The sequence below is a fragment of the Pseudophryne corroboree genome, chromosome 1, assembly GCF_028390025.1.
Source record: "Pseudophryne corroboree isolate aPseCor3 chromosome 1, aPseCor3.hap2, whole genome shotgun sequence".
Classification (NCBI taxonomy): Eukaryota; Metazoa; Chordata; class Amphibia; order Anura; family Myobatrachidae; genus Pseudophryne; species Pseudophryne corroboree.
This window is the reverse complement of record NC_086444.1, coordinates 706506398-706521825: the sequence shown is the minus strand read 5'-3', so window position 1 is coordinate 706521825 and position 15428 is coordinate 706506398. Positions and strand designations below refer to the sequence as shown.

Here is a 15428-nt window from a genome sequence, read left to right as displayed (position 1 = left end):
TTGACCACATACCCAACAATCTGAGAGGTGGCGATAGGGCAGGTACTCTGCTCAAACGTGAGGCCAGCTGGATGTTCAAGTTGGACACCGCGAGACCGAAGGGTCTTAACGACAGAATACAATGGAGTGTATTCTAAGTCGTATTCCCTTGATGGAACGGGGCCAAATGGAATGTGGTCTACAGTTAGTGCCACACAGTTGAAGCAGGATGTGTTGACCGTTTCTTTACATAAGCCCCATTCCAATAACACTGGTAGTTCTCAGGCAATATAGCTACACGTTGTATCTTTTTCTCTAATTTGGCTGTATTAGAAACATTACCACTGCCATCTTTTCAGGATGTGTACTTGTTTGGATAAGCACTTGCCAATTTTACCACATTGTGTCAGACTGACATTATCAGCATGTTTTGTATATGTTTTCATACAATGTTTATTGTCACTCCAAGACCGTTGTATGCATGCAGCTCTTAATACACCAGTTAGTCTCAGACTTATAGATCCTTCTAAAAAATTTATAACCGCACACTTTGTTTTTACACTTGTCACTTTTACCTTGCAGGCCGGTTCCTTGACCTCCGCGATCGGGAGACCACGGAAGTCCCAGGCAGCCATGACAACACCAGCTTGTTAGGATGCCATGGCAACGTAGGCATCCAACGACGCGCAGGATGATCACAGTGACCGAGGCGCACACACGTCACACAATCCGGGACGGAAGCATCACGCTCCCCCGGACACTGCTGTTCCTCCCGCCCGCGGGTCCTATTCACCATAAAGGTAACACTTTGTTTTTGTTCTTATTCACTCTGTATTTGGCTCACCTTGACAAAGGGGCTTTCGTGCCCCGAAACGTTGGATCACCCAGCCTTTACTATGGATTAAAAAGCACCAGCACTTTACTTTTTTCCAGCAGTGTCAGTCTCTGAGTGCCGCTGAATGTACTACAGTGTCTGCTTATATATATATATATATATATATATATACACATACACACACATATACAATTTATTTTCTGAATAAAATTAAAAAATCTGTGTGAGAAAATGAAATACACAGGCTATATCAGCCACATTATAGTAAATCTAGCTACTCAAACTACAGATTTCATTTTATTTACAATGTTTATAAATAAGGCAGGATCATTTGCTAATCATACACTGCAGAGAAAGAGGGGGAAATGTATAAAACCTTTTAAAGAGGAGCAGTTTCCATTAGCAACAAATCTGATTCTAGTTTTCATTTATCAAGTACATTCTGTAAAATAATAGAATGATTGGTTACCATGGGCAACTTCTACGCTTGTCCTCTTTAGAGGGTTTGATACATCTCCCACAATATTTGTATTTAAGAAACTGACTAGGTTTGTTTTATAATAGGAGTTAAAATGAACTTAACTACACCTAAAACTACAAACAGTATTTTTTTTTTAAAAAGTATTAAATTACCATCTTCATCAGTGCGTATAACAACGGGCGAGCTCTCAGGGCCAGGTCCCACTGCAGTATGCGCCACAACAGTAACACGGTACTCTGTCCACTTTTCCAGAGCTTCTAAAAGGATCTCTGTAGTCTGGGCTGGAATGTCCTTTAATTCTTTCATAATTGATTCCTCAGAGTCCAAAGCACCATAGCGTACGCTGTATCCAGCAAGAATGCCATTATGGCTCTCTGCGGGGGGTGGCTGCCAACTTACCAGTATTGTGGTGGACTTTGTGCTGACACACTTTACATCTTGAGGGGGGGCAGACGGTTCTATGAGAGGACAGTTAAGGGCAGGAGGGATAGGACAAGTAGAGAAACAAAAGATGGGAAAGATAAAAAAAAAAAAACTAAAGAAAACAAAAAAATCCTCCAAAAATAAAAAAATAAATAAATAAACCCAAAAACCATAGATGTATAACTAAAAAGGTCAAAATGGAACATAAGTAAGGGTAAATTATGTAGGGAATGTTCTGGGTAACTGGTAAATTGTCTATTGGGCCCAGCTAAATGTTACTATTATATGATGTATATGTACACTAGCGTGCAAAAGTCTTTGCCCAAGGCTTATATTTTTACTTATATTGCTCTTAATGAATATCAACTTTAATTGCTCCCTAAAATCATTAGCATGATTAGAAACAAGACTGCTGGACTTTACTTTAAATCTATTAAACTTAATTCACCATATTATTTGTAAACACAAGCGTATTTCATTTTCATTGCAGTCCCAAGAGTTTATTGATATGCTGAAGTATGTAATTTTGAGCTGGTCATTAATAAATCTGGTATGTATGTGGATTCATTTTAATCAATAATATTTTTTACATAAAATATATGTTTATTAATTGAATATTTTGGATCTTACTTTTTAATTTTCTTTTTTACAGTGTTAAAATCAATAACAATCATAACTGTTTGAAAATGAAAAAAAAAACGCGAAAAATCAATAACAATCATAACTCTTTGAAAATGAAAAAGAGACGCAAATATTCACTAGAATTGCGTGGCAATATCCAAACTCTATCTGAAGAAGAGCTATACTCATCGACAGATTGCTAAAAAAAAATAAAAAATCCCATGGGCTAGTACACCGTATACATTAGCTTGATACAAAGAAACACGTACAAATATAACTAATAAACTTTCTGGATGACCAAGCTGTTCATGAAAAAAAGGGAAATAAATATTTTATCATAATAAGTAAGCAAAACCGAAGACTCCCAACAACTGCAATCAAAGAAAAACTCAATAATATTAGACAAACTCCAGTATCAGTTGACAGAGTTTCATCTGCATAATGTACAGCATTTCTAAATGGTCGCATACTGCAGCTTGCAGAAAACCCTTGTTCAGGTTCGTAAATAAAGTGAAACGCCTTCAATGGGCTAAAGAATACCGGTATTGGACAGTAGATCAGTGGGAAAAAGTATTTTGGACCGACAAGTCCAAATTTAAACTTTTGGGAACCAGAAGATGTCAGTATATTCGAAGAATGGTCAGAGAAAGTATGTTAGATAATTGTTTAAGTCATACAGTTAAACATGGTGGTGGTCTTGTCATGATTTGGGGTGGTTGGAGATTTAGTTCAAATAACATCAACTATGGAAACAAAACTATACCACAGTGTTTTAGTACATCACACTGTACCAAGTGGAACTCTAAATATGACTATGACCCTAAGCACACATCTAAACTGTGCATTATTAAGAGTAAGGAAAAGCAGAAAGTTCCACAAATTATGACATGGCCCCCTCAGTCACCTGATCTCAATCCCATTGAGAAACTCTGGAATGAACTACACAGAAAAGGTTGTGTAATGACACAACCGGAAAGTCTAAACGAGGCCTGGAAAGGCAAACCTTACAAAATTTTAGAAAAGTTGGTGTCTCAAATGCCCAAATCATGTGAAGCAGTGATACGCTCCAAAGGAGGAACATTGATGAAAGCCAAATGTAATATGAAATTTGTTATACTATAAAATTATAAGTAATCTTGTGATGTTTAGTTACAGTATCATGTGAAACATTACTATTTTCATTATTTCACTACATTTTGTCTTTTATTAACAATTACTTCCCTTGGCCAAAGACTTTTGCATGCTAGTGTAATTAGATGTGATTTGTAATAGAATTGGTTACTGTATATTCTTTAATAACAGTGTTTCTGTAAGAGTATGTATTTCTAACTTATGAGTTCAGACATTTCTGGCTGCAAGTTCTAGTATGTGCTTATTGTGCTGAAAAGTATATAATACACCAACTTGCATAAACAAGGGAGTATTGTAGCAACAGTCAAATAAAATTTAAATAGATCTGGCCCTTTTTACATTAAGGGTCTGATTCAGATTTGTACAATATTGCACAGCTGCAAGGAAGCGATTGTGCAATACCGTACAGCTACTATGCCAATGCAAACAAAAGGTGTCTAATGTAAATAGACACCTCCTGCCTGCTTCCTTGATCTGCTGTTGCAGCTGATGATGCACCACCGGTTTACTCTGCTGGACCATCGGTCATCTGAGTAACCATCAGGTTACTCAGATTTCCATCTCAGGTAAGTAAATCTGTATTGCCAGATGCAGACGCCAACTTCGACACACCTCCGTTTTGAGGAACGGACCCAGTCACAACCCCTTCCCAATCCTCAAACGCCCTCAGATAGGGGCTTAGGAGGAACTGCATGTGAGGGTGCAGGACCAGTTCTACACATGCGCAGTGTCTCCACCATTGGACCTGTACGCTAACCATCAGGTTAGTGTACAAGTCTGAATCAGGCCCTTAGTCATCAGAGCACAAATAATGCTTATTACTTTGTATGATGTGATTGTCATAAAATTGTGTTTTAAAATCTTTGTCAATATTACTACTAGATGACAGTACAAGGGCTTAATGGCAAATTAATAAATTTAGTTTAAAATGATATAATCATTTCAGCGCTAGTAACCTACCAACATAACTGAAACGGATAAATTGTTTGAAATAACTATATTCTAACTATCGTCTCCTCTTCCGTGTTCACTAGTGTGCCTTAACAATTTAGTAAACTAGGGCTGAACCAATATCTCAATAAAGTTTCAGGCATTGTTTCTGTTATTTCTCATATTCAAAATAGAGGAATGATAAAATAATAATAAAATGAACATAAAGAACTCTAAGCAAAAATAAATAAATAACCAACTACCGGTGTTTCTATTTAGGCTCTATTTGATCACCTACCTTTACATCATGAATATTTAATTAAGACTTTCTGGAAATATTTGAGAGCAGTGAAGAGATCAGACCATCTTCTGTGGTTGGTTCAAATTATGAAATCAATGAAGCTAAATTTCTCTTTAAACATATTTGGAACCAGATGGATGTGATATTCTCTAAACACTACTCAGATAACTTTTATCTCTTAATTTCCATTTTTATTTAATCTCAAGTACAATAGTGCAAAACAAAAATTGCAACAAAGACTGAGTGCTAGGTAAACAATTTACAATTATTGCTACTTCAGCCCCATAACAATTAAATCCACTGGAAGTTGTCTGATCTCTCACAAGTCCTTGAATCAGTACAATAGCACAAATATTATTTAAACAAAACACATGACATTTTAAGAGATGGACCTTAACCAGGGGTCATATGAACATTTTGGTTTAAAAATTCATGCAAACCTGTATTTACAGTGTCAGCTCAAGGAAAACTCGAAAAATCCACCAAATAATTCCTGATCTTTCAGAAGGCCTGACATGGAAGACTGAGATTGTGGTTCTGGAGCTTTACTCTTTACTCACCTCTTCTGCTTTTCAGCAAGCTGGCTGTTGTCCATGCTCCAAGAAAGAGCCTTACTAGGAATTTAACTCTTGAAGTACCATGGGCTGTTTGTTTGGGGTTTTTTTTGTTTTTGTTACGGTGAACAATTTGGAATTATGTGTATTTCTGCTGAAAATTGGCAACAGCAAATCAGCCTGCTGACATTAGACTTTATGCTCCTGGTACTTAAAGTGTTAAAATATGGCTTCTTCATAAATAAATAAATATACTTTACCTTTAGTTTAATGGATTTTACTTTAAACTTTAATGCTGCTAGGGCATATGACCTAGCAAACATATTTGAAGTGAGGCACAAGGACAAAGAGGAGTTTTCTGAAAGCACAGAGTGCACAAGAAGCAAAGGCATGAAGGGAAAGTGTGATAGGGTTACAGTGATAATTACATGCATGTAATGGAAAGCATTGGTGCAGAAAGAAGGAAGACAGCTAAGACACAATGGATTGTGTGGTTTTTCTTCACTACAAATGTTGGTTGCCAAACACAGAAGTTAAAGGTGATGACAAAAACAAATAAAAATGAACAGAAACACAATGGGGTCTGTACCAAGCTACACCAGCATTTTCCAGTCAAGAGATGTCACGAGGCAAAGGCACAGGATCCGGCTGTCATCCAAAAAGGATTTTCCAAACCATGATACCTTGGAAAGCTTGAAACTAATTTATAATAATTATTTAAAATGGAAAATAAGATCTTTGATATACACAATGGTTTTACAAATGGACCGCAATGCCTGAAGTGCTTTTTGTGTTAAGTAATATTAGTTTAGGGACCTGAAGTTAAGTATGGATAGAACTGTGAATATTTTACAGTCATGTGTATAATTAAATGTCCAACTTGAACAATTCGCTAAAACTACAAATTATGTTATACTGTAAGACTGAGGTATCTGAAGTATTAACAAAAAAGAGCTATAACCCCCAATAAAAAAAAAATCACAGAGTGAGATAATCCTCAGATTACACTTATTATTTTACTAATCTATACTAACAGCAATCTGGGTGATTTATTGAGATGAAAAAAAAAGACAGGACGCACATAGACCAGCTGCCACAGCCACTCATGCAGTGAAAAACAACTCATATAAAGGCAAAGATCTGTGAATAAGTCAGGTTTATTGCTATTAAGGGAAATCTGTCCCCATGGTAACAGCAAGATTCCAATCCATTAAACTAAAATGATCACCGAATATTTACACTCAGGATAGCAATAATGCAATAAAAAGATCTGCCATATAGCTGGCATCATACTGGCAGACTGGCAAATATTAAACATTGAGCCAGTAGTAAGTGTAGGGCAGTAATAAGGCAAGTATGGCGATCCAGTACAGATAGCAGCCCAATTAACTGGGGGATAACTTCTACTGAAAGGAAAAAATAGTTCAACTCAACATAGAATGGTGTTGGTCACTGAAGATCAACATCGTCCAATCATACATTACATTGATGCAAAGGCTAAAAGGAAAATATTATAATTTGGCACTCAATGTGTAGTTAAAAGGGCAATATTGGGAACATTACTTCTTGTCATCTAGAGCCATTTACTGCTCACCAATATGATCAATGGATGCCACATTAAATGGAAATGATGTTCAAAATGTAAAAATAAATACCCTAAAAAGTACATGGTATGTACAGGATATAGATATACTAGTTTTCAGTTTCCCACATTAGCTTTATTTCATTTGTTTGTCAATTCATAAAGAGGGGCAGTGATCTGCAAAACAACAGATTTGGCTTATGGATATAAGATTCTGTGCCTTTATGTAACCACAGTTGTTTCAGGACAGAACCAAGATAGAAATTGCATATCCAACGTGATAGCAGAATCTACATTACAATCTATAAAAGTTTTAATTTCTGCTTCATGTGTCTGCACTGCAAGAATGGCTTAATAAGAAAATCATCACATTTGCTACCAATTTGCAAGTCTGCTAGAGCAATCTGAGCAAAAAAAAAAAAAAAAAAAAAAAAACAGCCCTGCGTGGATTTCTAAAAACCTGAGTTTGGATTTCAAATATTCTGTAACAATAAATAAATATTTATTGAGGGTTCAGAAACCCTCAAAATGAAAATAAGTAATCAGATTGTTAATTTTATTCTTTGCATTTTTGTACACTTCAAAAATCGCTAGAAAAGATTTCAGAAATATGGAAAACATTTACAACACAAATATTAATCCTGTGTCCTCTTAATTGTTATCCTATTCCTAAAGATATGTGCATACAACAACCTTATAATACTGCACAACATCCTTCTGAGGTTTTGCATCTTAGAGGGTAATTCAGAGTTGATCGTAGCAACAAATTTGTTGCCAGTAGGGCAAAACCATGTGCACTGCAGGTGTGGCAGATATAACAGAGAGAGTTAGTTTTGGGTGGGCTATTTTGTTTCTGTGCAGAGTAAATACTGTACTACCTGCTTTATTTTTACACTGCAACTTAGGCTTCTGATTGAACACACCCCACCCAAATCTAACTATCTCTGCATGTTACATGTGTGCCCCCTGCAGTGAACATGGTTTTGCCCAACTGCTAACAAATTTGCTGCTACGATCAGGTCTGAATTACCCCCTTAATTGTGTATCATTCTATTAAACAATCAACCCATTTTATACTAACTATAGTAGTCTATCATCTACAAGCTGAATATGCAAAGGTTATATTTTTGAAACTGCAATGTCATCAATGGTAAAAGCGTTCTGAAATTTACGGTGATGATAGCTATGCTGTTTTTATATATTGAATAAAGATGTTTTTATTTATTAAATGTCTATATATTTTATTGTTTAAATTATAAAAAAAATGCAATAAGATGAACCATATTTCTAACAAATAAGCTATATTTTAACATTATATCTACATACAGTGTATATAGACATATTTGTATTAAAAGCCTCTCTGAACATAGCTAAAGATGAAATGTTAAATAGAATATACAGTTTAGCTCCATGACTATTTAAATAGTGTGATAATTTTGTAGACCTCAGTTTCAGTGCAATTATACTGTCTCTGTAATACACTGTAAAGTGCTATATTTTGTAGCACTATAATGTGCAGCGTCTAAACAATACTCAATTAAGGCTGGAGCATCACCTAAAAAAGTAAATACTGTACATTTTTCATGGTTATTAAGACGGAACGGCCAATTAAAGAGGGAGGATTATTACTGCAATAACCCCTTTAAAACTGCATTATTACTTAGTAAAAAGTGGTAGTGTATCCCCTCCACCCCTGCCACAGCCCTGGGGGGCCACTACACATAACCATTTTTTTCCTGAGTATCAACTTAACTTAAAATGATGGTGAAGTAGGGTGTGTGAGTGGGAGGACCAATCACAATTGCAGTCTTGTGATTGTCGCTTGTAATCAACTCTTGCATTTCTACCTCTTGGTTTTTCCTGGGAAGTAAGAGAAGCTCCAGGAAGAGAGACTGACTACATTTAAACGTTTCTTGGGTTATCCATACACTAGCATGGTCATGTTTGAGATAATTATTGACAGAATCGATTAGATTCATTTCTGTGTGTGTGTTTGTGAGTTTTTCACATAGACTTGACTCAACTGATGATGCAATTAGATTGCCTTTAATGATCTGAGGCATGTAGTAATTCTCAATAAAAAAAAAATCCTTTGTAAGACACTGAAAAGAAAAGCAGGACACTTACTAGACTGCATGGTTCGCTCTTTAACATCTGTAGTCCAAGCACCCTGGCCTTGCGTAGAACGGGCAGCAAGTCGGAATATATATTCTGTGTTGGGTTTTAAGCCTTCAACTAAATATGATGTTGCTGGATCAAAGGTTTTTCTGATCTGTTATAAAAACAGACACAGGGTTACTCTTTAAAGCTTACTTGACACCACATAGGAGGTTAAAAAAAGTTTGCACACATAGCTGCCGACACCGACATTACTGTTACTGTTATATTTTTTTTAAATTGAGTAGTTTTTTATTAGATTATGCATTAAAGCAACATCAAAAAACTGAAGGCATCAACATCAAAAAACAGGCATCAACTGCAGGCATAAAGCAGTTTAAGCACAAATTAAACCAGTACAATGGTAACATATAGGGTACTGATGGAGGAAAGCATTACAATATATTAGTGGTGCCTATACACAAATACATTGGGTATAAAAGTAAAATTAAAGAAAAAAAAAAAAAAAAGAGCGGAAAGAGTTGCACGGCTAAACCAAAGATAAAGACTAGAAGAAAGAAGAAACACAGAACATTCTGCCACTACATACAACCAAGTGTAGATAGGATTAGTCAGAGCTTACTGCTAGAGTCACTTCTCTGCTCGAGCGGCCATGCATATCTGGACTCGAGCCATCGACCCCAGATATGATCACTTTTGAGCTCTGCCACATGAATAGTGTATACATACTTTTCATGTTGGACAGAATGGCGAACCAGTGGCAGGCAAGCTGCCACTTCCAGTCCTTCAGGAGCCATCCATGGCCGAGCAATAGAGACATTAGCTAGAGCAATTACATGGAGAATAAACAATTTTCATCAATTAAGTCATCATCAGGCATTCCTAGACAGTACACCACTGGGGTGAGTAAAGTCCAGGGAATACCCCGCTCAGACAAGACCAACCTAACCCTATCCCAAAATAGAGTGATTAAAGAACAATCCCACACAAGTTCCAAAAGGACCTCACCTCCATATTACATTTTGGACAGAGATCGGAAGCACGACCCTCAAATCTGCAGTGAGGTACACTGTGCAAAATAAACAGCTGGATTTGCTGTATTTTGATAGATACTGAAAGTTTAGGAGACTCCAATGCCGCGTCCCAGGTATCAACAATAGGGCACAGATCGGCTTCCCAATGACATTTATAAGGCTAGACAAACTGAGACGACAACAAGAAAGAATAGGAGAGGGACCTGCAGAAACAGAAATGTTTTCAATGGTGATGCGGCCAATATAGGCGGTGCATCCAAGAATTGGGATGACTAGGCATGTCTAAATTGTAGGTATTGGTACAAATATGCAGGTGGTAAGGAGTACAGATGTAGCCACACCCAACGTGGCTACATCTTGCCATGATTGCACCTTGTTAGACATCACCATGTGCATGTATGGGGCATACACATGTCTAAGATGCACACGCGCTCCATTTGCATGAATGGGAACGATAATTGCTGCAGCTCGGCGCTGAGAGTGCCCTGTTTAGAACAGATGTAGCCACAATAAGCGTGGCTACATCTGTATGTGTGTTTGAGGTGCTCGAAGAATGAAGAACTAAGTTAATATATAGCTGCCCAATAGTAGAGATGACCACAGGCTGCCAGACTAGGTGAGGCTGCAACCAGAATAGCTCAGTCAATAGTGAAGAGCTGTTAAAGGCTACATCAGGGACCAACCCAGGGGTTCCTACCATCTTCGAAACCTGTTTCCAGATTTTAACAGCCTGCTTCAACAGCTTTAACAGCCTGCTTGAGCCTGCTTCAACAGCCTGCCAAAAAAAACACCTGCAAGGGAGTGAGCCCAGGACAGAATTGGGACACAAAGAGAGAATGCAAGGCATTACTGGAGATATCTTGAAGCCACAACCTCAAATGCACCATTTGAGCCGTATAATCATTTTGGAAGCGTGGAAGTGCAAGACCCCAGCGGATCGTGTCATAGTTAGTGTATGTAAGCTGATGAGAGGACGACGACTTCCCCAAATCAGCGAGGAGAGGAGGCTGTGTAGATTACGGAAAATGGAAATAGGAAGGAAGATAGGAGAATGTAGAAGCATATATACAAACTTAGGTTGTATGATCATTTTTATTAAGTTTACCCTTCTGGAAACTGTAAGAGGAAGTCAGCCCCAAGCCCTTATTTTGTCTTTAACATAAGCAAAGAGAGGTTCTGTAGTATGAAGGCAGTGGGTGTATTAGATATCTAAATTCCTATTTAAATTGGTCAATGCTACATAGCTGAAGGGCTACCAAGCAGCTGCCTCTAAGAGTCATGACATGGAACTTATCCCAATTAATTTGAAGGACAGAATAAACACCAAATACAGTAGCTCGATAACTTGAAGGGCCAGTGGCAAAGCAGTGACATAATTACATATATTTCTAACAGAAGGTTGTCAGAATACAAAGCCACTCTGTACTCCCTACCAACTACTTGTAAGCCATTAATGTCCTGATGTGATTGTATAATACAGACGTGAGGTTCCAAAACCAGGGCAAGTAGTGACGTGGACAAGGGGCACCCCTGACATGTACCCCGAGTCGAGGAGAAGGAGGGGGTTAGGAAACCATTTACAAAGTCTGGAACTTGGCCTGTCGTACAGCAGCTGCACCAATTTTACCTATATCGGACAAAAGCCAAATTGACGCATGACCTCCCACAGGAAGAGCCACTCCACTGAATGAAAAGCTTAGGCTGAGTCTATGGAGACTATGGGGTCTATTTACTAAGCCTTAATCTGGCCATACACTTAAAGATGTATTGTCTGATCTGGCTGGTTGGAACGAAAATCTGGAAATAGATGGGCGCAAATGACAATTGACCATTTGCACCCACACACTGAAAAACAGACAAAAATGGTCAATCAGGTAAACTGGTTAAATCCATCTGCTTTATCCAATTTATCTGAACAACCGTTTTTGTCAGTTGTCCGGACATTCGGAGCAAAAGGTCAACTGTCATTTGCTCCCATCCATCACCAGATTTTCATTCCAACCAGACAGATCGGACAATAAATCTTTAGGTGTATGGGCAGCTTTAGATGGAGATAAAGTGGACGGAGATAAAGTACCAGCCAACCAGCACCTAACTGTCAATTTCAAACACAGGGGCAGATGTATTAAGCCTGGAGAAGGGATAAAGAAGTGATAAGAGTATAGTGATAACGCACCAGCCAGTCAGCTCCTAACTGTTATTTTTCAAACCCGTAATGATTGGCTGGTGAGTGATCACGTACATACCAGGAATGAAGCCAGACCAATCTGAATGAACTACCATCTTTATAACTTTGTTAAGGCGAACAGATATGACTTTAGGATTTTTACATCTGTAGGGAGCAGGTATAAACAGCATATACAGATGTGTCCACTTACATCTAGCCTCCATGCACGTTAAGTAGCCCTTCTAGTAACACCATTCCGTGGCGTGACTCAATAGCGCTGAGCGTCTTTACGTGCAACTTTTTACATTAAAATGCATCTTATTCACAAAATGATGTGGATAGGATGCACAAGCAGCTTATGCTGATATACAGCATGCCTATTTCCTGTGTGTGATCGTAGCTGTATTTGCATATGAAATAGTAAATGGTGTATTCCTAGAGAACACTTCAACGTACCATTTCGTATGCAGTTACAACCGGAGACGCACAGAGAATATAGGCATGCCGTATATCATTTTAATAAACAGAGTCAGCTTGTGCGTCCTATTTGCATAGCGATGCAAATAAGGCATTTTTGACAAAAAAAACAACAACAAAACACCTGACGCTAACAATGTTGCACTGGACCTGTCAGCTTACTTACGCCAAGCATCTCCTGCTATGTGACATATTATTATTATTATCCTTTATTTATATGGCGCTACAAGGGTTCCGCAGCACCCAATTCGAGTACATATAAACATAATCAAAAACAGGAAAACAGTGACTTACAGGTAAAGACAATATAGGACAAAAACAGGGTAACTAAGCATAACTACACCAATAGCGACATAGAGATAAGTTTCAAGGTGGCCAAAAAACTGCTGGATTTGGGCAGTTGAGAATTATTAAAGTAAGAAAAGGATAAGCACATGAGGGAAGAGGGCCCTACTCGTGAGAACTTATATTCTAAAAGGGAGGGGCAGACAGACAAGGGTGACACAGATGGGGTAGACCAAGCATGGGACAGAGGGTTAGGATGAGATTTTGCTGGGTTTGGAAAAGAAGTGGGTCTTAAGAGCCAGTTTGAAGTTCTGTAGGGAGGTGGAGAGTCTAAGGGGGAGAGGTAAAAATCTTGGAGATAGGATTTTGAGGAAGTAATCAGAAGACAGGAGAGTTGGCGTGCATTAGCAGAGCGAAGAGGACGGGTAGGAGAGTAAAGGGAGATAAGGTCAGAGATGTAGATGGGAGAGGAGTGGGTGAATGCTTTGTGAGTGTGAGAAGTTTGAATTGGATTCTGAAAGGGAAGGGGAGCCAGTGAAGGGCTTGTAGGAGAGGGGAGGTGGATGTAGTGCGTTTGGTGAGGAAGATGAGCCAGGCTGCAGCATTGAGGATAGATTGGAGTGGAGAGAGGTAATTGTAAGGGAGGCCAGTTAGGAGGAGATTACAGTAATCCAGTATGGAAATAATCAGTGAGTGAATAATGGTCTTGGTGGCATCCTGGGTGAGAAAGGATCTGATCCTGGAAATGTTTTTGAGATGAAAATGACAGGTTTGTGAGAGGTGCTGAATCTGTGGTTTGAAAGAGAGGGAGGAGTCAAGGATTACGCCAAGACAGCATTCTTGGGGGCTAGAGGAGATAGTCGTGGCATCAATGGATAATGAGATTGTGGGAGGTGAAGTTGTGCAGGAGGGTGGGAAGATGATCAGCTCAATCTTAGACATGCTGAGTTTAAGAAAGCGCTGGGACATCCAGGAAGAGATAGCAGAGAGACAGATGGGGGTACAAGTGAGGAGAGCCGGGGAGAGATCAGGGGAGGAAAGGTGGATTTGAGTGTCATCAGCATAGAGGTGATACTGGAAGTTAAAAGAACGAATGAGTTCACCTAAAGAGGACGTATAGAGAGAGAAAAGCAGAGGACCAAGAACAGAACCTTGGGGGACACCAACAGTTAGTGGAAGTGGGGAGAAAGGAAGCATCATGAGAGGAGACAGAGTAGGAATAATAAGAGAGGTAGGAGGACAGCCAGGAGAGGGCAGTATCACGCAGACCAAGAGAGTGAAGGATTTGCAGAAGGAGAGGGTGGTCCACAGTGTCAAAAGCAGCAGAGAGGTCAAGAAGAAAAAGCAGAGAGTAGTGTCCCTTAGATTTGGCTGCATGGAGGTCATTGCATACTTTTGTGAGGGCAGTTTCAGTGGAGTGAAGAGAACGGAAACCAGACTGGAATAGGTCAAGCAGTGAGTGAGAGGAAGGAAAGGCAGTGAGTCGATTATAGACAATACACGCAAGGTGTTTGGAGGCAAAAGGGAGGAGAGAGATGGGTCGATAGTTGGACAGAGTGTTTGGATCAAGGGTAGGTTTTTAAGAATAGGGGAGACAAGAGCATGCTTGAAGGCAGAGGGGCCAGTGCCTGATGAGAGGGAGAGATTGAGAAGGTGGCCAAGATGGGAAAAGGCAGAAGGAGAGAGGTAGCGGAGGAGGTGGGAGGGGATAGGGTCAAGCGGGGAGGTGGTGGTGGGGGGGAACAGATGAGGGCCATGACTTCCTCACCAGATACATGGGAGAAAGATGTCAGAGTTGGTGAGAGGGAAGGGGAGGGGTGGCAAGGGATGGGTGGTGGCTGGTCTGGTGGGATTTGATGTCCTGACGTATGGAGTCAATCTTGGATGTGAAATAAGTGGCAAAGTCAAAAGCAGGCAATGAGGAAGGGAGAGGAGGTGGTGGTGGGCAGAGGAGGGTGTTAACAGTGGCAAAGAGGCACTGGGGGTTAGAAGACTAGAGATGAGAATTTTGAAGTATGATTTTTTAGCGAGGGAAAGGGCAGCACTGAAGGATGAGAGCATAAATTTAAAAGTCTGCCTTAGAGCGTGAATTCCTCCACTGTCGCTCGGCAGTACGTGAGCAATTTTGTAGCTATCTGGTGCATTTAGTGTGCCAGGGTTGAGGTGTTGATCTGCGAGGGTGAATAGTGGTTGGCGGAGTCAAGAGCAGAAGTAAGAGAAGCATTGTATAGGGATGTGGCTTGTTCAGGGCATGTGAGAGAGAGGAGAGGAGAGAGAAGTGAGTCAAACAGGGAGGATAGGGATGAGGTGTCTATAGCCTCAATGTTACGCTTGGTGATGGGAAGGTGATGATATTGAGAAAAGATGTATGAGGACACATCTTTAGAAAGTATAATAAAGATTGTCCTGGACATGGAGGAAGAAAAAGAGCCTTCTTCAAAGATTGCGTTAAGTAATCTTGGGATAAAAAGATTGGCATGGTTCTTGTATACCTCAATCGGGATGCCAAC

At 39.3% G+C, this 15428-nt stretch overlaps 1 protein-coding gene across 15 annotated transcripts in view; it reads right to left on the bottom strand.

Moving 5' to 3' along the window:
- Positions 1-15428, bottom strand: part of PTPRS (protein tyrosine phosphatase receptor type S) — a 752553-nt gene that overhangs the window by 387171 nt on the left and 349954 nt on the right. For 11 of the 15 annotated variants that reach the window (XM_063914875.1, XM_063914874.1, XM_063914881.1 and 8 more), the window contains 2 exons: positions 8965-9109; positions 1448-1753 (listed from right to left, as the gene is read on the bottom strand). In XM_063914875.1, the coding sequence (XP_063770945.1) occupies positions 1448-1753; positions 8965-9109 (451 nt within the window). The remainder of the gene's footprint in view (positions 1-1447; positions 1754-8964; positions 9110-15428) is intronic. The other 4 variants (XM_063914884.1, XM_063914885.1, XM_063914886.1 and 1 more) reach the window with 1 other exon arrangement.